This window comes from Electrophorus electricus, chromosome 1 (genome assembly GCF_013358815.1).
Source record: "Electrophorus electricus isolate fEleEle1 chromosome 1, fEleEle1.pri, whole genome shotgun sequence".
NCBI classification, from domain to species: Eukaryota; Metazoa; Chordata; class Actinopteri; order Gymnotiformes; family Gymnotidae; genus Electrophorus; species Electrophorus electricus.
Window position 1 is genome coordinate 5,025,193 of NC_049535.1, and position 26,721 is coordinate 5,051,913.

The window sequence follows — 26,721 nt, forward strand, 5'->3', positions numbered from 1 at the left end:
TTTCAAACACAATATTTCTGGTTTAATAAATAGAGATTATTAAATGTCCACTGTATAGGCTTTTAAAAGAAGGTTACAAAGAAGACAGGTAAAAAAAACAACCCCCCACCCACCAAACACACATTTTTATTTGTCAAGGACTTATGAAGAAACTGGGCATCTCTAAAACACCCATTTAACGCCTCTGAAAGGCTAAAACTGAGTGTTGATCAGAAGTTGAGTTGAATAGGCTGCCCCTGGTACAGTTCACATCACACAGAATAGGCATCTCCGAGCTTGGTCATTATAAAACTGCAAGGACAATAAAAAGGTTATAGAGCCAAAGCACTGAACATGGGAAAAAAATGCAAATAGTTTATGCCCATTTAGCATAAGGAGTGAAAAATAAAGAGAATGGCTTGCGTTCACGATCCAAAAAGAAAACCAAAGAAACAAATATAAACATCCAACACTTTTGGCTTCTGTTGTACTGCAAATGCAATAATAAAACTCATACTTCAGTTCCTGATTAAAACAATTCAGGTACATCATAAATGACATTTTTCAGCTGACAGAGAGATACAACTGGAACACTGCACACAACCAACCATCAGTCATACCGCTCCACACCTGTAAGAGCAATCTTTATACTAGGTTTTCTTTCAGGAGTATCAAAATCTGACTCTCCAGTGTTTACACTCCCTTTGGGAGATGCACTTCTTGTTTCTTGTCCCAAACGTTCTTGCTGCACAGAAGAAGGAATAATTGCATTACTATTAACTGCAATAAAAAGTGACAAAACTGCCAGCTTCTTGGATATTTCCTCTGAGCCTGCAGTTTTGCAGGGGGCGCTAGGTCACCCAGGTGTCCATGCGCAGCCGTTTGAGAGAGGGGCCACCACTAGTCTCCAGACCTGTTAGGGGTCTCGCCTGGCCCGGGACAGGCATGGGGGGGTTGAGGTCTCTCCGCTGCTCCTCCCGGTCGCTCCCCTCATAGGAGCTGCATGAGGAGCTGAGGCTTTCAGCTGGAGAGCGCCCCGCCTCCTGTCTGGAGGAAGGTGGGAGCAGGGCAAGGAAAGCCAAGGGTGTGTGTGGCTCTCCGGGTGGGGAGGCGGGCTCGGCCTTGATGTTGATGACCGGTGAGGGGGAGGACGAGCGCTTGGAGACTTGGACTGCGTGACGAGAGGCTCTGGGGAAAGAAAACAAGTGACATTAATGTCAGGAGGTTAATCAGTCTAAACTGCAGACAAACGAGATACAAGGACATGTGCTTGAATAAATGGATGGATGGACAGAAACACACTCACCCCTGAGAAGTCGGTGCTGATTGGACCAACTGAATGTGTTGCCATGATGGCCCTGAAGCCAAAGTGAGGCTTTCTGGCAAATTAAATCCATGTAGATTACTGAGCTCTGAGCTGCTGAGGGAATAATCTGAAATACATTATTTAAAAATAAGAAAAAAGAAAATTAGCTTATATTAATTATTATATAAATATTACTTTTCTTAGTTCATTAACAATAGATTGATATAAAGGTTCAGAAGGGTAGAGACCTGAGTCATAAGCAGAGGTCATAGCAGTATATGGCATGCCCTGTTGTGGCAAACTGGGACTTGCCATGGACACCACCGGTGTGGTCAGTGATTGGTTGGACTGTGGGCTGTTGATCCTCTGAGACATGAAACAAGGACATATCAAGATGAAGGCGTGTAGTTTATAATAAAAGACGCAAAGTAACTTAGCATGTTTTGCGTGCAATGTGTCACTGCACCACTAGAGGTCGCCATGACGTAGCGTGGCGTTCATTCCTGAGCCATGAGAATGCTACGATAGTGAAGCAGCTTCTTGCACGTCATAGTTTAGTGAAATTATCAAACCGTGAACTGTCACAGCCGTGTGTTCCAAATATAGCAGGCTTTATAATAAGGAAATGCATTAGCAAAGGTATACCATTATCATTAATCTTTAACTTACCGAATCCCCCTCTCCCTCCTCTGACTGCTTGCAAGACAGAGCGAGAGAGACTCAGTAATTGATCCCCAAAAAACAAAACAAAACAAAACAAAACAAAACAAAAAACCAAACAAAAAAACCCCTTAAAGGCATGAGTCTTTAGAACAGTGATGTACTAGAGACTTCTTTTTGTGCCTGTGTATTCTGATCAGTTGCATTCTAACTTAAGATGGTGCACAGGTAACGTATTTTCATTTTCATATATGTGCCACCTTAAGACAGCACTACAGTGAGCCTCGCAAGTCCATTAATTTCTCTCTAAATAAAGTAGTTCAGGTTAGTTTAGCCCGTGAGGCATGCTGTTTTGCTTTGGTGGAGTGGGTGGGTGAACGCATGGACACTGTAATGCCTGGGATCTCACCAGGGTCTGCGCGTTGCTCTTACAAGCAGGTGGAAGCAGCAGCCGTAGCTCTGGCTTGTGGCCCACTAGCGCCAGGCTCCCTGTAGGGGGCGCAGGAGATTTGGCTGGTAGGCCTCCTCCCGTGCTGTTTTCTCTCTGGGTTCCGGCGAGGCCGTTCACTGTCAAGGAAAAAAAGGATTTAACACTAGTGCTGCCAGCAAGCAACACCACGCTTGCACAGATGGCTGAAAACGGCATGTTAGGACAGCAGCAATTTCACGATTCACATCACGGTTGGGAGTGAACTGCATCAAATTCCCTGTTCGAATTTAAATAAAGATATGACAAGGATATGTTAGCCTGTTGTGTTTTTGAGTTAAATTCTATTTGAAATTAATGATATTAAATTAAGAAGTGAGGATTAGTAGTGGGGAATAATGTGACCTGGCAGCACCGGAGAAGAGCTGTCTGTACAGAAAGAGATCGCCGTCCTGAGGCCTGTCTGCACCAATCAGCCTCAGGTATTATGACAGAGTAGGCCCAGATCTCTAGCACACACACACACACACACACACACACACACACACACACACACAGCTGCCACCTCTCTCTCTCTCTCTCTCTCTCTCTCTCTCTCTCTCTCTCTCTCTCTCTCTCTCTCTCTCTCTCTCTCTCTCTCTCTCTCTCTCTCTCTCACACACACACACACACACATGCACGCACACCCACAAATCTTTGTCTTGTATCTGAACACAAATAGTGCATGCGCTGTAGAGTTCAGCCACTTGAGAAAATACATGAACTGAATCCCTAGTATCTATTATCCATCTCATTAAAACATCATCATTCTCATATGCTTTTTTCCCCTGACTAAAAATTACATCTTTAAAAACTTTTAATAACTTGCCATGATGTTCAGCACCAAGTGAGCAGAACTGTTCTCGGTTCAGGCTTTCTAAAAGGGCCATAAAACAAGCTGTCATGACTGTAATGTTAGCTTGTCTGGTTTTCTGGGAGGACTTACCAATTGAACCAGAGTGTACGCCATTCAGTGTGGGATCTGATGGACCCTGTGTACAACCTGACACAGGAATAAACAGACATCAAATGAAATTCTAAATGTCAAAAAATGTTTTTGCATGTTTCTTCTAAATGTGCTTTTTGAATGAAGCAATTTATAGTATAAACCATAACATAAACAAATGCTCCAAATCCCCTGTAGTCTACTATTTTACATAAAAAAAAACATACGTCATGAAAACAGGCATAAAGTGGAGCGCTTCTGTAAAAGACCTGCCAGTCCAGTGGTGGGGGCTGGCTGCACTGCACTGGGGATCGGGGACAGCATGGTCGCTTCGTCCAGATTGCTTGTAGGTGAGGGTAGGGTCTGGGTGTGTGCCAAGCTACCCCTGGCATAGGGCTCATTAACGGGCACAGACGCGGATACACTAAAGCTATGCTGGGCTAGGACATCCGCCTAGCAGGAGTAACACACGCACACGCACACTCACACACACACACACACACACACACACACACACACACACACACACGCACGCGCACGCACACACACACGCACACAAACACACCCCAACACAGATGCATTAAGAAGAGAAAAGCATCACTGTTGTGTCAGTATTAAATGTATAATTATGTAACTATTATAAATTATAAAAGCATTGTGTTTGTATTATTAATATGCAACATAACGTCCTATTGCGCTGTCTATGGTATTTATGCTTTGTAAGTTGCTATAGAGTGTCTATCAAGTAAAAAAATCTAGAATATTTGTGTAGATAAAAATGGCAAGTTAGGATGAAGTAAGGCGATAACACTGATTCCCTTACACAGTTTGCAAGTTTATGATTGCGCATCATGTTGTCAAACTCTTCGTTGATCTTCTGGTATTTCTCTTCTGTGTGGGGCGTAAGGATGTATGAGGAGGCATCTGCTTCTGGGCTCTCACAGCCTCTCTGCTCTTTCTTGTGCAGGGCCTGTAGGAAACGCATGACCAAAGTAACGGAAGGATCCACATGGATGGGGGGGGGGGGGGGTAAACATACTGGACACATATTAAGTTACCAGAGTACACGTTTTCAAACTAAAGCAGTAATTTTAGGTAACCTACCTAAGGAGTTGTCTGACCAAATTGGCATTGTAATGGCTTACTTCAGAACTCAACATCAACTGGGAAAACAGATGAAACGGTGAACCAGACCCATTCTTAAACTGCAGTAAAATATTTGTCTAGATGGTACAATTTAACAGTGTATATTAAAGAGGCCCCAAGAAGCTTGAACATATGAAAAAGCACTAGCTGAAGTTTATGGGCTGAAAGGCTATGGAATTCAAAATCATTCTTAAGTGTGGCTTTATTGCGTTCATCTATACTGGAAATTTCTAATGAACATCCAAGGTGTTCCTTCCATAGAAAACTATTTCCTCAAATAGTTTCCATTCACAATTATGTCTCATTATATCAGGTTTGGTATGGCACTGTTGGTTCTGTATGGTTTTTTATCATTTTAAGGTGGCAGCTACCCAGGGTGGCAGACAGCCTGGATGTATGAAAAGCAAGTCAACAACCAAAGAGTTTTCCTTTAGAATCTGAGGATTGGTTGGGAGGTGGGAGGATTGTTAGCACCAAGGGCCAAGATATGAGCGGTCTGAGGTTGGGCAAAGCACATAGGCCCTTCTGCTCCGCTCGGAGAGGTACTGCAGCAGCTTGGCTTTAAAATGAATAGAATGTAAGCATAACTTGCAGAGCTTTAACAGAAGCCCTATGTAAATGCGTATGAAAACGTTAAAAAATGGGCAAATAAATAAACAGATGTACTGCAACGCCTTTCCTACATTCTGAGTGATTCTGATTTTTCAAAATGTCCCATTAGCGGCAGGCAAACGCGGGCAGGTTCTGCCAAAAAGCCGGGCTGCCAAGTCCCTAACTGAGCATCTCAAGTTTCTGCGTGTGTATTTTGGCTAGCACTAGGCCTGTATTTTTAGCATCAGCCAATTAGCGCCACTTCCTTTCGATGTGTTCGTCAACATATGGCTACAGTAAAAAGTGCCTACACTGTTTCACGTGATCTAGCCAGATCAGTTCACCCACAAAGCCCACACGGCACTGCAAAAAGTACATATTGATTTTGTACGGGCAAGCCACTGGAGTACAGCCTTCAAAGCGAGAGCAGAAATAATCTCTTCGCCTATACTGGCCTGGCCAAGACAAAAAGAAAAAAAAAGAAGGTAAACTACAGCTATTCCAGATAGGCTACTATCATATCCTTTATACACAGGACCCAGCAGACAGGCCTCATTTATGCTCCTTTTGTGGGTAGGCTAAAGAAGAGAATAGCAGTCTCAAGAGACACCTATGCCTCAATGATATCTCAAAGAGACAAATATGCCAATTTCGGTACAACATTCACTGAACAGCAGTAATGGCATAAACAGAGTGTGCTATAGCCTAGTGCGACCATTCATCTTAATAACAGGACACTGGGATTTTAAAGTGTTACCTGCTGTCCTCATAAGAGCATAACCGTTCCCCACCCCCCAAATTACTTTGTGTTGTTCTTTGCTTCATATACTTCTCAGGAGCTACTGGTTACAAACAGCACTGAGGAAAAATTAAAGATGCACACAGCAACACAGGCTGAGCCAAAGGTGTCGAGGAACAAATGCTCCCAAAGCCAGACTTACAAGCAAGGACAAAGTGTCACCGGGCAAGACTATTTACTAACAGCAAATGCACGTGGAGGTCAGTCTGAGGCCATGCTTACATGACTGATAGGCTAATCTTTAATTACCAAAGGCATTACAGCCAAATGGGAGGACAGGCCTGAACCAGACAGAATGGAGCGTCAGCAAATGCAGTCTGCATTCCCAGCCACAAAAGTACCAGCTGCTTCATTCTAATCTACTTCAAATCAATTGACAGCACCATTCCTGTCATATCCAATAAGATGTTAAAAGTTATCCTCCTGGATTATGAAGTTGAAACTGAAGTTCTGAACTAGACAAAAAACCCTTTCCAATTATTTTTCTGCATTCCTGTTTAGATTATAATTGATAACCAATGTTCACACTGAGCTGTCACTGCCAGATACGATTTTTTCCATATTGTTAGAGGCAAGTCCATCTGCATCCAATGCAAACGTGTGTGGTAACTAGTTACATTTGCTTAGATACATATATTAAAATTGAATTTTGATGGGTTTATACTTTTCTGAATGTTTTCAAATTTCAAAACACTTTTTGTTATACCCAAGAATATTTGACTATTTGACTACCTGAATAAGTTCATGCTTGCTTATGTTTTAGTAATTTTTAAATTGAGTTACTCTTTTTTTTGTTTGTTTGTTTCATTTTGTTCTGTTGAATCTAAACTGGTTCGCAGTTGGCCGTGCCTTAACTTTCAATCTCTATCACATTATTTTAGACAAAAGAAACAGGAACAGAGCCTTTAGCACTGGGTGAAGTGTTAGGAGTGATGGGGCAGCTCTCTAGGTAAGCCAGTACTTGAGATTTGGTGGGGGGGGGGGGGGTTGGAACTGATGCTTTTCACTCCGTCTCAAGCCATTCGTCTACTCGAGTCCTTTTTTTTCCCCTTTATGCAGCAACATTAACATCTTCCTCCTTTCTTTGTCACCTCAAACAAAGGAGGGAGGTGAGATGAGGTAGCGCTGCTCTTTGAGACGCAGCCACTCGCCTCCATGATGTCGCCATTGGTCCTGCTCTCGTGCGGCTCGCTGTATTCCGTGTACTTCAGCAGGACCTTGTCCATGTCTGTGCTGGCGTACTGGAACAGCTTGTTGGAGCTGTTGAAGATGATGAGGGCGATCTCGCAGTCGCACAGCACACTCAGTTCGTAGGCCTTCTTCATCAGGCCGAACTTCCTCTTCGTGAAGGTGACCTAGAAAGATTTCCGCAAAAGAGGAAAATCGCTTGTTATTGCACTAATTAAAGCCTGTTGTAGAGCCTATAGTGCAGGCTTGGCAAAGTGTTTGTAGCTTGTTTAGCCATTTAGAAAGCAGTTTAGAAAAGAGTTTTGAATTTAATATGCTCAGAGCTGCTGAAATACAATTTATGCAGGCACGTTATCTAGATACCTGCTGTTCTATACTCTGAGATTCATGTTAATGCTTCAGTGTGCTGCACTTGAAGACAAGTCTATAATGGCCTCATTAAGAGATGAACAAGAGCACAGGTCTTCTGGCCTGTCCATGTGTGTGTGAGAGAGCCCAGCTGTCAGGGTTGCCAGATCTCATCATGAAGCCTGCCAATTATCACCCCTCCCAGAGGAATCCCGACCCCCCCACCCCACAGCGTTGCTGCCAAGGACTACACACCATGCAGCTTCAGCACGAATCACTCGCCTCTATGAGAGGTCAGTGCCACCAAATTCTTTGCGATGAACATTTGTGGTAGTGACCATGCTAATAACACAGGATAAATAATATGATTTAACAGGAAAGGCGGTAGAATGTACTCCTGTGCATACTCTGGTCACTTTCAGGGATCTTTTACTGCAAGTAAGCTTTAAACAAACTGTAGGGTAATGTGGCTAAAACTGTTCTGTGCTCACACACCACATGTGGTGCATTCGTTCTGAAAGTGCCAATCTGTCATCATGATTGAATGTGTGCACATGCCAGACAGGTACACAGCCAGAAATAAACCTTTAGCTGCAGCGCAGCCTGTGTGCAAATGTGAAAGGATTTCAATAAATAGAGCACAGTGTATACAAAGTGCATAATATACCAAACAAGGGCTCCTGCAGACAAGATATGGTTTGTTGTGCTGGTGTGAGGGTTTATATTTAGAGCATGGGGCAGACTGGGTGAACTCCAGTCTAGCTCTGTGGCTTCAGTTTGAGTGATGGCCATCAGGCGTTGGGGAGAGAGAGAGGGAGAGAGAGTGAGAGAGTGAGAGAGAGGGAGAGAGAGAGAGAAAAGAGGTGGAGGACGAGAGGGAGAGACATGCTGTATGCTTCCTCAGACAGACTCCACTGGCTAATGAGAGATATGGAGCCCAGGACTCCTCTAATTACTACAACCACACCACAGGGACAGCAGGTCCAGTGAGACCCAGGACAAGAGCGCCAGTGTGTGGTCCCGCTGAGGCGGCGAAGCCTCCCCCAGCGCCACAGACCCTGAGTCTGCCCAGTAAAACCCCTCAACCCGCCTGAGGAAAAAGGGCAGTTAGTGAGCGAGAACCTAACATAGCACGACAGCTGTGTTAGCTTCTATATAAAACATCCCACCAGAACGTCTAATATGTGCATTTTAGACAGAGTAAATAACAAAGAATTATGTATGGTACAAAATCAAATGGCCCCCCAAAAATGTAAAGGCTATTTGATACTGGCTAGGAATTCCAGCGACAAATTAAAAATCACTTGCCAATGCATTTACCAGAATGTCTGTATAGGGACCGGTTGGCCCACACGCTGGTACAGCCATATGTGTTTATATAGCTGCAGTAGCTGTACAGAGTACAAAGTCATGGCTTGCTAGGTCCTGCTCTCACCTGTCTGTTCCTCTCCTCCACGATGCGAGCGATCTGGATCTTCTTTCGGCCCATTCTCCCAGCGATGCTCTCCCTCTAAAACGACGGCCGCAGTGCTGTGGAGGAATCTGCTCTGCGGACCCTTCAGCTGCTCGTGTGTCGTCAGAACCCGAAGCTTCTCATCTTTCTTCTGGATCCTGAGCAGGGGGAAAAAGGAGAGAAGGAAACGAGGGAAGAAACCATGACGGATGATTTTTGGTGGCGTGAAGTCACAGCGATTATGAGCAAGCATGATGCTGTTGCATCATGGGAAAGGAATCAGTGAAACACATGAAAGACAAAGCTCAGCTGATACTTAGTTCACACTTACGCTTACTGGCATGCATTTGATATGGCTGATTCACAAAAAGATTTAATTTGGTAGATTATTACATAGATGATGTAGTTATATAGTAATTATATATAGTTCTATAGTGTAGAAATATGATTATGAAAATTCTAAATATGTGCAAAGTAAAACAACAACAACAACAAAAATGGGGCACTCAAATGTCAGAATGGAGCAGTTACAAAATACTGGGTAAATAAAACAATTTGAACTCTATTGCATTCAAATTCACCAGAGCAGAATGTAGAGTTCCGCTTTGTGTGTGAAAGTCAATAGGTCCCTTCGACTCCTACGCAGTGTGAAAACCAAACCAGGCTTTACAATAGTATCCTTCAATAAGTATGACAAGTTCATCCAACAATGAACAGTCTTGCTGTTACATAATCAGCAGCTCAAGCCAACAGTGCCTATAATGCAATATGTCATTTTCTACTCAACGAGCTCAATCCCGTCTAAAAAACAGCGACATCCCACACACTGCATCTTGTAGACTTTCCATTGTTCCATAGTAATTATTGTTCTGAGAGTCAGCAGGAGATGGGAGAATTTTACTGTGCTCTAAAAATAATTGAAAATGCCAAATGAAAATGCCAGGTTGTAGTTAGAAGTGTTAACACTTCATATTCAGGAAATGCTTTTTCAGTGAGTAGTCTGAGATGCAGAATGGAACAGTATCTCTGAACATAAGTAACAACAGCTTCTGTCTTACCAGCTTTCACACCTTTCTTCATCTCCTCAGTTACCAGGGCAACAGATGAGATACCATTAATAAGGTCTACACACAGTGTTTAAGTTGGGGGTGGGGGTGGGGTTGACTGAGCTTTGGAAAGCATAAGAGACAATTAAGATGATCAAACATGTATACAAAGACTTTAAATACTGCTTTGCATGGGAATGTGCATGTGCATGCCGAGCATGTCCTTGGAATTACAACGGCAAGATGGTGAGACAATACCGAAGACACTGAGTTCAAATTCAGGTCATGACTGAAAGAAAAGGAGAGCAGATTATATGACCAAAACATTTTTATGCAAAAATAAGTATGGCTTTCTGGCTGCTGGGTTCTGTGTATTAAAATAAGACATGTGATCAATAAATCAATGAGCTCCAATGTAGTTCACATGATGAGAAAACAATTGTATGCATTTATTTAAAATGTGTATGTATTTTAGGTCAGGCTAAACCATTAATATACCACATAAACAAACAACAAACAAACAAACATGTGCTTCTCAGTCTGTTGAACAGCATATTGGTGTACTCATGGGTGTATAAATTGCTTTGAAAAGTGCTGGGGACAAGACCAGGCATTCAGTTCAGCTGCCCCTCAAATTCCCGTTCTCTTTAAGAAATCAAGTCCTTGGGCATAGAAAAGAAATGAGCATCGGGACTGAGGTTCACGAAAAGTTTTGTGCTCATGTTTAACAAGTCTGTCGTGGTTGAACAATACAAGATGTTTCCGCACTATGATTTGTTTTAGGGTTTTATGTTTGTAGTACAAAGATTTTCTATTAATTTTCATTAAAACATTCAAAATTCTCAACATCATGACAAAATATAAGTATGGACATTTTCTGATACTGGCATTATGAGTATACTGCATTGGATTTATTGACTTAGACAGTCATACTATTACTCAAATTATTTTTGAATAATGAAGCAAAGAGTACAGAGTACACTTTCAGAAAGTGGTGGGGACTTGTCACGATATGGCCCCTTGATCCTTCTCAAACGTCTGTGTGCGTGGGTGTGTGTGGGTGTGTGTGTTCGTTAGTCTGTAATGCCACGCACTCTTGATTCGCCCACCTGATCCTTGTTGTGTGTAATCGTCTCGTGTGTATATATGTCTCGTGTGTCCTCGTATGTTTGTTGGTGTTTGATGTAATATAGCATGTTTGCTAATTGTAGGTGTTTTGTGTCATTAAAAAACGTTTGTTTCAACATGCCTCGTCCCCGCATCCTGCTTAAGCCTCGTAGCGTCACACATGTCCCCAGCCTCCCCATCGTAAATTACACCTCTGGGTGTACTTTTCTGTAAATGTGTACCTTTACATTAAAGGTGACTCACAATAAAATCAACAGGTTCCAAACTTGAATCCAAACTTTCTAAATGTCCTTGTGCCTTGTTTAGCGTGGGATCTGTTTAGCCTAAAAACTGTCCCTGAGGTACCTCTGGCAATGCTAACGTACAACTGATGTGCAACCAACAGCAATCATTAGACAACAAACCCTGTGGCACACTTATGCCAAATTACAGGTTTGTCATAATAAATATCTCCAGCGTGCTTTAAGGAGGTATGCACGGCTTATGTCTGTACGGCTGAGACAGTATTCCGAAGGTAGGTGTGTAAAAGACAGCCCTCAATATTAATGTCCACAACATTGAGAAGAACATGTTATAACAAGTTATAACATGTTTTTGTTGTTTTTCTTACTTTGTCTTCCATTGTGCTGTAGAACAAAATTTGCATGAATGACAAAAGCAACTGCTCAGTCTGATGTAATTCAAGTGGCCACAACTGACAACAACAAAAATCTTTGTTGTTTTTTCAGAAGACATGCTTATTTAGATGTAGACCGCCAGACGCTCTTCATAAGCATTAATTTTAATGGGAAACTGTAGGAATTACCAAGCCTGTAACCCTGCAGCGGTGTAAAAGGAAGCTCACAGCTGACCTTAAACTGTAATTTAATTTCACTGAATGTTTAAATAATGCTCATGCAGTGTCGTTAATATGACATAGTAAGCCATATTAACATATCATTTAATGTTATTATGACATAGTAAGTCATCAACATATAATTTGTTATCTTGTGAAGACAATCATTAAAATTGTGACAATCAAAAAGACAGTAAATAAGACTATAAATGAAAATAACTGCACAATGGTTGTATCAAAAGTTTCCACATAGTAAACTTCTGTCCTGCCCTGTCCTGACTGCATACCACTCTAGGGTCAATGAGGAGATTTAATGTCCCTGTTGAACTATCATCCAGTCTGGCTTATTTAAATTACTTCCCACCACACACAAGGGAGTGGCAAACACACATATTCAGCTGACAAACACAGACATGGGCTTTCAGGGAGAAAAAAAAAAAGATATGGTGTGCTTAAGCAAACCGATGTCTGTGTCCCGAATGGAAAACAGTTAAATCACCAGTGAGAACTGGATCGGCCCCTTCTAAAGGGGCATCGGGGGAAGGGGGGGGGGGGGGGGGGGGGGGGGGGGGGTAAGAAAAGTTCTTCTGTTCACATCACTAATTACTGCTTCACCCTCAGACATACACGTCAAAATAAAAGCAGACTGCAGTTCTGGCTGTCTCTGAGTGAAAGGACTAGAGAATGCCATGAAAGTCACGCGTGAGTCTTGCAGTTCAGGCTGTGACAGGTCATTCACAGAAAGAGAAGTGGACCAGAAAGACAGCTAAGGGAAGAGAAACAGAGAAATGACTTTTACAAACTCGATCTTGCCACTCTGGTGAAAATGCATGTCTTCACTCCAGCAGAAACTGATAGAATGTCATTGAGACATGACACAATATAATTGACATAATTCTGCTGTTGAGGACATGTCTGTTCTGCAGTGTAAATCATACTCTTACAGCAATTTGTTATACTGAGCATGGAAAATACACTACACCCTCTGGTATGACATGTTGGTCACATGAAAGGCCCTTGCAATTAGAATTATTGTGTGGTTTCTTTCCATTATAAGTGGCAAAAGACAAAGCAATGCTCAAATAGATTAAGAACACCTGGCCTGCATTTGTGAAGCCTGGAATGCCTGCTTCATCACGGTCTTTAAAACTGGACAAAACGTATACTTTTTCCAAGACTACAGAACACCTGCATATATAATTAGTCTGCACAATACAATGCAGTTTAACTTGAAATTAGTTTCTCTCTATGGAAGATGTCAGGCCACTCAGAGCAAAGAGAGTGAGCTCATGACTGAACAGAGTGAAGCTGCCCTATGCAAGTCACTATGGCACTTTATTTAGTTTTAGTGCATTTAATAAAGAGCACCATATGTTGCCTCTCCCAATTAGATTTTTACTGAAATTCCCACATGTACCTCTCTCTCTCTCTCTCTCTCTCTCTCTCTCTCTCTCTCTCTCTCTCTCTCTCTCTCTCTCTCTCTCTCTCTCTCTCTCTCTCTCTCTCTCTCTCTCTCTCTCTCTCTCTCTCTCTCTCTCTCTCTCTCTCTCTCTCTCTCTCTCTCAAAAGACAAAATGAGCTGAAACAGATGTCTGGGTTACACCCTCTCACCAGGCTGCAAGTAGGTAAGGCCCTGGAGGCTGCAGCCCTTTCACATTCTCTACAGGGTCCTAACCAGGCACCAGAGTGGATCAGAAAAATGCCACAACAGGCTGTATAAAAGCACGTAAAAATCCGGTCATAACACACACTCTCTGGACTAGCATTTCGTCTCTCTCTGTCCGCGGTCTGCTGCGTTTTGTCTCGCTCTAGGGCTGAACAAACAGCGCTGGCCAGTGATATCCGTGTTGCTATTACCTCTGCTCTTCTCTTAAACACACTCCCTGTATCAGTAGACGCGCATCTCCTTAGAAGTAGACCACGAGACGCTATTCTTAAGAACTCATTTTAAAATGTAGGAATTAGCAAGCCTGTGACGCTACAGCTGTATAAGAGGAAGCTCAAATCTGACCGTAAACTGTATGATTTAATTTCTCTGAATGTTTAAATAATGCTCATGCAGTGTTGTTAATATGACATAGTAAGTCATATTAACCTATAATTTAATAATGTTAGTATGACAGTAGTTAGTATAACATGCTGGCCTGTTTAAAGTAATTCTCCATTCACCCAATTGCTAATGAAAGCTGATTTTACACAAAGCTGTTTCCTATAGCTTTCATCTCTTATTAGTGATGTTCATGCTTGTCTGAGCAAGGTAATATCATCATACGGTGCTCTGCTGCCTTTCTGAGGTCAAAGTTAGAAACAAAGGTCTTAAACAAAGCAAGGAGATGATTGGTCTAAGGAAGAGGATTAACAAAAAATTCTGGCAATGGCTAATAGATCCCTCCAAGTGATCCCTAGTCTTCACAAAGGTCAAAGGATTGATGGCCCATGAATGGGAGTGAACCTTGACAAACCAAACAGTCATTTGAGTGATGCAAAGATACTGAGGCATTCAAAAAGGAATGTTATGGCTTCTGGATCAAGCTGTGATTGGTTTATATTTAAAAACACTTGGTCTCATATTCATAAATACATCGCACTTAGAAAGCACTAGCAGAAGGACTTACAAAGAGCTCATTCCCACTGCAGTTTGTAACGACAGTCAAGTAAATATATTAGCTTCCAAGATTCAATTATTAATACGTCCTCAGTACGAGACATGCCTTCAGAGATTTTATGCATGTCAGACACTTTTTTAAAATTAAAATACATTAAAATAAATCCAGTATTTTACAGACGCTAGAAATGGCCTTTCATGCAATTACATGCAATTCTAGCTCTCCAAATCTTACCTTATTCACAAAAACACTAAGTGGCACGGATCAGCCTACAGAGCACAGAGCATTATGCAAGCAAACTGACAATAAAAGAAATATTAACAATGTCACACTGTGTAACCACACTGATGCTCATATGCATCTCAGTACCTTCAGAGCTTCTTATTGTCAAAGTCATTTAACCCCAAATTGTCCTAATATATTTGCGCAAAACGATGACATTATCCGACAATCACAAAGTCACGTACATTTCAGATCAAATAATTATTTATTATAAGATGAGGGATATTTATTATTTCTTTAAAAAAATTATTTTAAATAAAACACCACTAATCTGATTATTTCTTTCAACACGTTTAGACTTCGTCCATGTCCTTTTGGATGTCTGAAGCTTTGGCAATGCAGTGCTCACTAGCAATGAAGTGTGAAGCGGTTTGTATTCTTTTGCCAGGGCTCAGTGCCAAACCCTCGATCCTCCTGGATTGGACACGAGTGCCGAATCTTAACAGTAAGTTCAATAAAGCAGCCTTTGCACTGCATTCGAGATCTAATTCACAGTTTGGTTTGGCAAGTTCAGTAGTTTCTATTTGCAGTCCACACAAGCCAGTCTCATACCTCTGCAGGAAGGCACATCGGGGAACTAATATTTGGAGACAATTTTATTTGATTTCTGTATTTGTTGAGTGTAATTTTTGACTTGTGGGGAACCTATTTAGCATCAAAAGTGTGGGCCGGTGGTCAGACAGGAGGCAGCCAGAGGGTTTTGGTTTTGGAACTGGAGAGGTCCGACCAGAGAGAGACCCCACAAGGGGATGTTTTAAACTCAGCGCAGGATCAACTCCAACAGCCGCAGCTAAGGTTGAACAAAGATTAATAACAGATTGCACTTTTAACCAACAGTGTTCATTGACATTAATAGTCAATTTAAGTTCTTACCAAGGAAGGAAAGCATATTTGCCAGATTACATAGAATTACTCACATGAATGTACATCAAGTCTGAGTACCTTGGGTCTGGTGATCCACTATACTCATTCCCACTTGTGCTCTTTACTGACTTAAGGCTTAACCCATTAAGCACAAAGCTTATAATTTAGTTATTAAACTTCAGATGTATTATTGAGTAACTACTTCGAATTTATGCTGCAGCTACACTTTATGCAAAAGGTACTTACTGTACATAGTTGTAATAATTAGAAAATGAGATCTACTGGCAAATTCTTGGAGTATAAGGGGTTAAAATATGCGTCATAAGAGATTATAATAAAAGATAGAGCTTCTCTATCTAAATCTGATAGTATGCTGTGAGATTAGCTGAGTGAGGCTTTTAAGATCGTATGTGTGATTACACTAATCAAACTCCCTTGCTAAGAAAACACCAGTTAATTACCATAACAGATTTTTTTATATGGACTCTGCAAATGTTTTATAGAAAAGACAAATATATTACTCTTAGAATAAAAAGACATTCCTGCTGGATGATAATTGATTCACTGTCAACACTGAATGATATACAGTCAATATTATATGCAAAATTAAAAGGAGTTCAGTAATCAGGTGATGTAATGAAGTCTACTGACAAATTATTCAACACTCAAAAATTCATGTGATTCCAAGCAAATGTTTACAAGAAGCATATTTAACAGATTTATAGTAGATGTAAATGGCAACCAAAAGTGGCCTAACAGCATGGTAATAATCACTTAAAGGTCTTACCTAGGAAGAGAAGCTAAATTGCCCTCTAGATCATTCCAAAAATCATGAATTTCAAAGCCCTGAGCATGAAGTATTCAGCCTCCTTTCACTTGCCCTGAAACAAATCTACAGATATTGAGCAGACTGGCATAAAGAGAAAGAGAGAGAAACCACATTTCAAGGACATGACATTGGTCTTCTCAAATGGAGACTTGAATCTGCACGTCCCTTGTCTGAATCCCATACCTCCTTCCCTAACACCACAAGGTAAAGCCAAATAGGGGTGCAGTGTTTCAGATCGAAGGAAGTACTGTGGCCAGTTACAGCCATGAGAAGCACGATGTAACCTCAGACCATGGCATTAAAGTCCATAGTACAAGGCTGCATTTTTTTCAGCGAACTTATCATACAGAGCTTTGAATGGTCACATATTTCTAGTGCACTGGACATGCATCATAGCCTGCATGGAATGTAAGTCAATCTGTGTGCAGTGTACAGTAATACACTTATGTTCAATATGCTACCTCGTGATTTATGCTCATGCACACTGATGCATATAATCTGGTGGAGCAGGCATCACTCTATCTAATCAAATTATGTACGACTCGAAATCTAGAGCAGACAGCGCTAGTTTCACCAATAATGTAATAGGGCAATGACTATTAACCTCACTGAGCACCAGAAATAGCAAAAGCCATGCACATGCGCCCAGTTTGTATGCATGCAGATGTGCATGTGGCACTAAAAAGACCCTGTTCTTAAAGACTTGGTACTATTTTTATTTATACTTGGGCCAGATATAAATGCATCTTTAATGGTCCACAGAAGATACAGAAGCAGCAACCCCTAACAAAGCTAATAACTGAGACTGAACTGACACAACCCATGCTGTGACTAACCACTGTTGCTGCAATTATATTTTTGGCAAAACGCACAAATACCATTCCACAGCAAATAGTAGGTTAGAATAAATTTCCAAAACCAAAACTCTTGCTTAGGAAATGATTCATAACAAGCTAAACCTGATGTAATAATTCATAACAATCACATACAACTTAATCAAATGATACAATAAAAAATTAAACAAATCTTAAGAAGAATATGTAGGATTATGCTAAAATGTAAAATACATACTAATGTATTCTGTGTCATGATTATTAGTACCATAAAGCCTCGTCTTTTATTCGTTTGGGGAAAAAGTAAAGCAATCCATCACAAAGGTTTTGTACAAAGCTGAACTAGACAAGTATGACAGCAGCGCAGCTCTATACTTTATCGGAAACAAATGGAAATGAAAAGATCCTTTGGGCGTCTACACAATATTATTTGAGTTTATTTTAAAGCTCATTAGTGCATCCGAGCGAAACCCAGCAGGCGACAGCGGCCTTAATGAGTGACGGTATAAACTAAACTTAGGCAAGTAATTAAATCGATGTTGACTAAGTTATGACACCGGTAAAATGATAAAATCAGGATTAATCGAAAACCGCTAACTAATGGGCATAGGCAACTGAACAATAGAAGAACTGAAAATTGTAGATTAGATGCCAGCCCTGGTGTCCACGCCCCTACACAAATGTATATTTTCTCCGTTACTTACCCTGTGTCGTAGAGAAGACGAGCGCCTTAGCGACTACACTCGCAGCGGGCTATGATGTAAACATGTCCTCTGCCTGCTCGACTTGCGTGTGTGGCGAATAATCGCCGAACACGCGTCCCTTCGACTCCTCCCTCGCAGACATTAGTCAAGAACCGACCTCGCACAGGATGGTTGCGGTCATTCACTTCTGGATCGTCGGGAGTCGCGCAGGACATCAACATCGCGCTAGTTTTCGGATACCGTTATGTTAATAGGCCGACAGAATAATATTTGTAGGTCGCTAATTCCACACAACTGAAATACATGCTTCTTCTTCACAATAAACAGGCTACTAACGCTTATAAATCTTAAACGTGTTCACTTTCATCGAACACTTGTATAAATCATCTTAAATGTGTTCACACTTTTATCCAACATTTGTAGAGACAGAACACTTAGGGCGGTTGGGGTAGTTCATCAAGTTCAGATAGTCTACTTTCTGAAGGTTGGTCTTGAAAAGACTTTAAAGAGTTCAGTTATTGGACGACTTCATGATAGATTATGCTGTCATCCTTAATTTTCTTTTCCATTGCTCTTCCCAGGCTTGCCTGCTCCAAACCCAGGCCAGGTTTATAATCTCGACGGTTGCGGAGGCTAGGGTTAGCCCGCTATATCCCTCACATGAATAAACCATGTGTTTCCTTAAGTGTTGACTATGTTTAAAATGTATTTATTTACTAAAAATGTATTTATTGACGTTATGGTCAGTCTTTTGGCACCTGTCTGACACCAGAGATTTTTCAGGAGCACATTTTCTGGAACAAAACTGGACAGCAGAACTGTTTATTTACTTAATGTCCCCATGCCTACGGCCAAACAGGCATTACTGGCAACACGACCTTTAGTTCAAAAATGATGATAAATGTCATTTAATTCACTGTGATGTCAGACATTTGTGTATGAGCTTCAGCGGAAAAGATTAATGACATACATTCAGCGACAGATGCAAACCACACAGAAGCCTGAAGAGTTGGATGCAAGACTCAGCTATGGTCCAGCAGTTCTTTTAACTTTTAAAGATTTAACTTACATTAAAATGGCAGTTCATCGTTAATCATCTCATTCTGAGCAAGCATTCAGTAGGATAAAATTTTTCTTTTTTAATTTCATCTTCTATTCCCACCAACTTTTATCTTTAGGGTATTAAAGGGCCCACTTCTGTCAGAAGAGCTCTGACTCAAATACTTCACACTGGTAATCTCCAAAATGGAGATCTTCAATAGAATAAATATTTGAATATTATTGCTTTGAAAACCACCTAAAATTGCCAGTTAGCTTCCAACAGGTAAAAAAACCCCCCTCTTCTATATTCAAAAATACTTTTGCATTTGGACAACTGTAATCTTTCTAGAAATATGATGATCATGAATGTATTAAAAATAAAAACAAATCAAAAAAATGTGGGGAAACAATGAGAACTATCGCTTCGAGCTAGTGAAAAATAAAAGCATTTTTCAGCCATTCCCAGTCAATGTTCTGAAAAACATCCCAAAAAACGGATCATACTAACTGCAAGATGAACCACAGCGCCCTCTGATGGGATGGATAAACTACTGCAACTGCCTTGGGTGTCTTCAGAAAGGCACCGAATCCGTTAAATATCTGGAGTAGATGTTGAGTTTTCAGGTACGTCCGTATCAGTTCAGTGCAGATGAAGTATATCAACATTCTCTTCGTCCTTCCTCACTAGCAGAGCACCATGGTGGGTTATTAGCAGGACAGGGAGACTGTTATCAGCTCTGCAGGTCAAACATCTGCAAGCACTGGCTGGAGCAGCAGTAGGCCACAAAACTCACAGTCGTTCTGTTAGAAGAGCATTACAGAGGGAGGGAGGGAGAGAGAAGGAGCAAAAACGAGAGAGGAAAGTAGTCAGAGAAAGTATATAGAGAGAAAGACGAGAGCAGATAGATGGAGAGAAAGGGGAGTCAAAAAAGTACATTTGTGAGATGGTGGCAAAAGACAAGCCAAGCCACTAACAAGCAACTCTCTTCTACTCCCCCTACCCCCCCCTCGCTCGTGCGCGCACACACACCCCTGCCGACTATTACTAAGATGTGGTTAGCTGCTCCGGAGGTAATTGGTGCACTGATTAGATCTCTTAATGCACGTGCAGGACCCTGAGAGCAGGCAACTAGCCGTACTGATCGGGTTAGGTGGGACGCCACTGGTGCAGAAGCGCTGGTGTCCCGTTACAAATGGGCTATGGCAGGCAGAGTAGCGAGACGAGCTCAGAAGAGCCAGACCATCGCTTCGACAGTATGGTGGGACATGAGGGCTGCTACGTGCAGCCCAGTTTGAGCGTCCAAAAATATATGCCCTGGGGGTCAACATATACCCTATATGCCTGTAGGAGCGACCATCAGAAAAATGCGCAGTCACCAATCATTTTATTATAAACACCTACTTTGTAGCTAAACCTCATACAGCCTATCTGTGGCCATGCACAATTTATGTGAGCCATCTTCATATTCTAGATGTTCATCAATGGTCAGCTTTGCCATTTTAGCCACAGCATTGCTGATACTGCCACAGAAAAACTCCTGTAACACTGCTGAACCTAATGCACTTGCCACAGCGCAGCAGCCACTACTACGCCCCAACCCCAGCTTTGGTAGATCATTTTCAACATCTAAATAACCAGAAGGGGGTTACAGCCTGGAACTGTACACCTATACATTACCTATAAGAAATAATGGCACATGAGCATAGTCAATACAGTGACGGGTGAATGTCAGTAATAATATGAGGGTGTGTATTAAATGTTGGCACCTTCTGTGTACCCCAGCCAGGGCAGTTTCTCTGAGGGGGAACAGCTTGGGGTAGACGATGGTGAACATAGGCTGACTGCAGCGATGGCAGTGTCCCAGCGGACACTGGAGCAGATCCAACAGACTGGTGGGCAGCAAGAACCGAGGCAAGAACTTCACATCTGACCGCAGGGTGAAAAACAAACACAAACATAAGCAATATTCATACTGGAGAGATCAGGCAAAGGTAAACGATGATGCAAGAAATGCCAAGTGATCTGTCCCAAATGTTGCAATGAAGTTATGAAATAGGTCCATGTCAAACAGATTGGAAAAGAGAGGTTATATTTGATGGGTGAAAAGACTTGAAGGATGAAAAACCACTAGTAAGTTTAACTTAGAAGTTTCCTTTTAAGAAGTAAATGAATCTGTATTGTTTATTTATGTAATGCTTCCAAGATGCATGTACTTTATAGGTTGTACGTGCTGTGCTTTAAACCTTGGAATATCATTTAAAATAAAACATTTTTTTAAAAGCCTGCAGTAATGATGCTGACTCATGGCTCATAGAAACTGAGAAATTCAAAACTTTCAAAGACATTTGCATTTGTAGATTAGACAGGAGATTTACTTATAAATTTCATAACATTTACTGTTGTGCATAAAACGTTGTTTTACCAAAAAGCTAGCAACTTCAGAATTCTCACCCTTGCCCGGCTGGCTGTAGGTTAAATACAGGGATCTCATTACTATCTCCTCCAAGGTCAACACCCGGTCAGCCTCTGAACCAATAGCTTTCACCTCTGAAGGCAGGGGTACATTTAGATCTCCGAGGGTCAGAGATAGCTGCTTCCCACCAGATACCTGAACAGCTAGACCGCATCTGCACGCACGCACACACGACTGGGTGAATTAAGAAACATCCACAACAAGTTTTCTAAAAATGTTATTCAGGGCACAGAGAATGTGTGTGGGCCAAGAGTTCCTGCTGTTTTCATTCTAGGAGTCTCATCAACTCCAGCCCGCTGATATGGTATATTGATATGATGAGCTTTACTGACTAGTTCTCTGTAAATTAACTTTTGCTCTTGCTTACTAGTTTACCCTACACTACTTTGGACCTGGAATAAGCTAAACTTTTTATATTACTGACTGCAAATAATGTGTATTTAGCCTCACTTTAGAGGTGGGTTGTTGCTGACACACACACACACACACTTAAAGATAAAAGTAGCAAAAAACCCTAGTACCCTAGTTGCTCAGTTTACTTACCCGCTGCAGCCAATGACTTTGTTGTACAAGTAAGACGGCAGTCCCTTGAGGTGTACATTGTTGTCCACAAAAACAAACTGCAGCTCCATAGAACGCCCCAGATCTGAAAGGGCAGACACGTAGAGGTTGTGAGGTGGGGCCTCCATAAATCGAACTTGTTTTTCCAGCACATCCCACAGATGCCATATCAGACTGACATCTGGGGAATTTGGAGGCCTAGTCCTTGAACTCTTTGCTATGCTCCTTAAATCATTCCTGAACATTTTTTTTGCATTGTGGCAGGGCACATTATCCTGCTGAAAGAAGAACTAGAGAATTAGTGAATTATGTTGCCATGAGAGGGTGTACTTGGTCTACAACAGTGTTTAGGTAGGTGGTATGTCTCATAGTAACCCAAAACATCACACTGCCTCTGCCAGCTTGCCTTCTTCTAATAGTGCACCTTGGTGCCACCTATTGCCCAGGGGATGGGGTCAGTAAGGGCACTGACTGGTGTTCGGTATGCAACAGAACACTCAGTGATGCACTGCGAGTTCTGACACCTTTCTTTTATAACCAGAATTAATGTTTTCAACTGTTTGTGCTACAGTAGCTCTTATGAGGGATCAGACCAGATGGGCTAAGCTTCATTGAGCCTTAGGAGCCTACAACCTATGCGTAAGCGTGCACGCACGCGCACACATACATACATATAAACAGGATGTTTCGGACAGAGGTCTTTCATCATCTGTGCATGCAAAGTATGTATGTATGTATGTATCTATACAATATCAATGCAAGTGGTAAATGAAAGGTGCTTCAGCTGTTCCTTACATTTAACCTTGTGTGTTTGCAAGTGTCCTCACTGGCCCTGGCAGACTGACAGACACCAACACCTTCCTGCCTGTGCCAAATCAAAATGATTAGAAATGTGCGGATTTGCATGGTAAGCAAGTCTCACCCAGAGGCAGCGAGGTGAGGCAGTTGGCAGCCAAGGAGAGCTCGTTGAGATCAGGCAGCATGCAGAGGTGGCGGGGGAGGCAGTGCAGAAGGTTGCGGTCGGCAGTCAGGCACTGCAGCGACAGGCACTGGTGCAGCCGCCCCGGAAGGGTCCTTAGCAGGTTCATCGACACATCCAGGGTCTCTAGCTCCTTCAAGTCACCCAGTTCTAGAATACCACATCGTAGTCCACAGACAGACAAAAACATCCATTTGCTGTTTTCTAAAAACACAGTACACTTCTAATTAGCAGATTTTCCTGCCCTCTGCAGGTGATATGGCACCAACACACTTTGGGAGAGTATTGTTATTCTATAAGGTACATTAAGAATACATTCTGCACCTCACTCCTCAGTCATGTATGATAAGTTCACGGAGAAAGGGGGAAGAACCGTTTTCTACCATGAAGCAAAGGGTCACTAACGAAGCATTCATTAAAACAATGCAGCCACTGGAATGCACATTCATAGACTTAAGAACCCACATAGCGCACAGTTCCATTATACAGGTAGGGTGCGCGGTTGTCAAGCCATGAAGCCAGGGGCAACAGAGACTGGCACAGAGCAGGCTGCAGGCTACACCGTGACAGCAGCATGAATGGAGCCGATAGTGTAGGTGATGAAAGGATGACGAAACACTCAGTCTTATTTAATGGGATGCTTTAGGTCATCCGGGTTGCAAGACTACGCCTAACACCTACATTATATATGTTCTTTCTTGTGAAAAGAACAACAACAATGATATTCTGATTAAGGGTAGTAAAAATCATTTAATTTGAATAATTTCCCTAAATATGTACAATTTAGCTTACATTTCAGTTCACACATTAAAACAATTCAGAATTGCCCTGCCCTTGTTCGATTGGTGGTGTTCTTAATTTACAACAATGAGTGTCGTCACAGCGGACATCTTTGGGATATAGTGCTAATTATCAAAAGGGTTGTCCAAAGAGCAAAACAGCAAAAATTCTAAGCCCATCCTTCAATAATTATTACACACCTTGTGGGAGGAATTTCAGTTGGTTGTTGGACAATCGTAGATGCCTTAGCGACCGCAGCCGGCCAATCTCAGGGCAGATCACCTGCAGTGCATTGTCACTCAGGTCCAGGGACTGCAGTTTGACAAGGTTCCCTATAGCTGAAAATTGAAATACAGCTACGCCGTTATAAAAAATGTGCACAATTCAAAGACTAAATAAACTGAAACTAAGTATACCTGAGGTAAAATGTATTTCTGAAATTACCTTCTGGAATGATGGCAATATTGTTTGAGTGGAGGTACCTGCATTAAAACAGACATTTGGGACATTACCTGAAATTCATGCCTTCCATTAGAAATATAGCATTTATAACAAATGTTTTTTTTTTTAATTAATTTTTTTTTTAATATTAGAACAAAAATATAGGCTTTCCATGCACCCTTTTATGCCAGAATGTTTTGAGTAATTTTAGTTGTACTGTTTTTGTAATATTTAGTTTGGAAGAGTCCCTTCTATTAAGTGACATCTACTGGTCATTATGGATATTACAGACAAGTTGTTCACAACTACAAAACACAAGCAAAGGCTGAAAAGCACCCGGACACAATTTTCATTATTTGGAGCTAATCCTTATCAATTAACACCAAAACAACAAAAAGAAAACAATTAAATACTCACAATTCAATCAGGTTGGGGAGTTTCTGTGCTAGATTATCAGGCTGAAAATAGAGAGCCCAGTTAGAAAACCTAAGGTTAATAGTCATATGTAAAACCTTTAATTTGCCTGCCAGGCAGTCTTACCAGTATTGTGAGCGAGTTTCTTTTCATGTAGAGCCTTTCCAAGAACTGCAAACCTTCATCTTTTAAAAGCTCTCCAGGAAAGATGTTTAGGTTCCTGTAGTTTAGGAAAAGGTTTTTGTGCCGCTCTTGTTTGGCTGTAAATATGGTTTCGTGGAGTTCTGAGGCCATTATCACAAACAGCCTCAGGCCCTCGTTCAGTTCTAGCTTTATCAATCCCTGAAACAACAATTATCATAATCAATAGCGTACATCACTGTTGCTTTGTGCTTATGACCAATGCAATGTTTTTAAAACCCTAACCCTAAGTGTAAAACCTGAGCTTTCAAAGACTTCGACGTGGAGTTCATTTTAATAGCCATGATGCAGCGATGACACTCGCATGTGCCATAGTTGATTTTTAATAACTAAACCTATTTCTGCAAAGACGAAACGATATGAGGCTGGCCGTGAAGAAAGCTCGGGTCATTAGTCATCGAATATGAAAAGATGGCTACACAGTCATCTGTTTACTAAGGTCAGCTGCAATATGATATTTTGTATGGTAAAGTTTACGAGCGCCTTATTATGAATGTGATCTCGCTAACTGTCTTGCTTGTATGTAGCTAGTAACGTGCAATTTACAATGACTGGCATCTTAACAATGGCAAATGTCAGATTTTGCACGCGTAAACTAAGCTATGCTCGTTAGTTACATAAAAACACTTAACTAGAGAGCTAACCTATCTTCGCTAAGCTAACTTGCTGGCGAACAAGCGTTCTAGCTGACAGCTGGGTTAGCTTTGCCAGTTAGCTAGCTATCTTAGTTATTTCAAGCCTGTCAATGTCTGACCGCAGCTAATGTTCAGCTGGCCAGCGAGTAACATTAACTTACACCTACACGCCTTTACGTCTGACAGCTCCGTCTGCAAGACGTTCAGATACCGAAACAGGGAATATGAGTATATGCAGGTCCACTCACATCGTATCGGCCTCTGCGGAGGTTGCTGTAGTTGCAGCTTGGCCTTTTTTCGTCATCAACGAAATTACGTCATCGCCAGGGCCCGAGGGAAGTGCGCGAGCGAGGAGCCTATCACGTGACATTCGTGAACTTAATATTTCTGGCGGCAAGTAGGCTATAACTAGTGAGCGTTCAGTCATTATACTAGTCTTAATTCAACATATTGTATCTCACTGGTAAGACGCACGTTGTAGATACAGTAACATAACTGATATTGGAAGTTCCGAGTCCCAAGAATAACATCGCAAACTGATTGGAAATGGAAAAACCGAGGGTGTTTCAGCTGGAATGTAGGAATACACGCTGCGGCATGTGTATGCAATGGGAACATATAACGACTAAACAATCAGGGCGAGTTGACAACCTTCAGTATATGCCGGGGTTCACATTTCCAGCAAACAAAATGAGTGATTTAACGATAAGTGAATCTTTTCTTTATGCGAATAAAGGCATACGCACTTGAAGTGCCAGAAGAGAAGTTGCAAGATTATTTTAATTATTTTTACCAGCCAAAAAAGCCATCCCATGTCTGCCATTATTCATCCTCCCTTTCCCTCCCCAACAAGCTCAACCTCAAAAGAAATCCTTTTGAATGTCTACGTAAAAGTGCGGCAGTGTATCTTATTGGTGCCAGTGAAACGACCAGTCATTACTACATAATGGTAAATCTCAACTGAATGTTGTTGAAATAAGAGGTAAAACTTTATTACTAGATAATAATCTGGACATAATTGCAATCTTAACCGTTCCACAAGATAGCACGGGCTATTTTTGACTGGTTTTAACGATAGTCATTTTAATGATTAATTGGATATGTAAAAACGGGGCGTTAACTTGCGACAGGGGGACTTAAAAAAGGTCTCCGATGGAATCCAAAACTGCAAGGTGCTACAATGGTG

The 26,721-nt window shown here is 41.6% G+C and overlaps 2 protein-coding genes across 4 annotated transcripts; both read right to left on the minus strand.

The window, feature by feature from the left end:
- Window positions 1–19,690, minus strand: LOC113586499 (myocyte-specific enhancer factor 2A-like). Of its 3 annotated transcripts, none has more exons than XM_027024662.2 (11): window positions 18,010–19,690; window positions 8,865–9,040; window positions 7,045–7,248; window positions 4,181–4,327; window positions 3,627–3,810; window positions 3,358–3,414; window positions 2,355–2,512; window positions 1,955–1,978; window positions 1,534–1,651; window positions 1,286–1,412; window positions 1–1,167 (listed from the first exon to the last, which is right to left on the minus strand). In XM_027024662.2, exons 2-11 carry the CDS (start codon window positions 8,916–8,918, stop codon window positions 831–833), a joined length of 1,410 nt encoding a protein of 469 aa, XP_026880463.2. In that variant the 5' UTR covers window positions 8,919–9,040; window positions 18,010–19,690; the 3' UTR covers window positions 1–830. The 3 variants fall into 3 exon arrangements, with proteins under 3 accessions (XP_026880463.2, XP_026880462.2, XP_026880464.2); XM_027024661.2 differs by having other exon boundaries at window positions 1,955–1,981; XM_027024663.2 differs by lacking the exon at window positions 1,955–1,978.
- Window positions 19,688–25,867, minus strand: lrrc28 (leucine rich repeat containing 28). The gene is made up of 10 exons (XM_027024665.2): window positions 25,784–25,867; window positions 24,826–25,041; window positions 24,703–24,743; window positions 24,289–24,326; window positions 24,045–24,182; window positions 23,008–23,214; window positions 22,068–22,170; window positions 21,503–21,678; window positions 20,818–20,977; window positions 19,688–19,851 (listed from the first exon to the last, which is right to left on the minus strand). Exons 2-10 carry the CDS (start codon window positions 24,991–24,993, stop codon window positions 19,782–19,784), a joined length of 1,101 nt encoding a protein of 366 aa, XP_026880466.1. The 5' UTR covers window positions 24,994–25,041; window positions 25,784–25,867; the 3' UTR covers window positions 19,688–19,781.
- Between the last annotated feature and the right edge of the window lie 854 nt (window positions 25,868–26,721).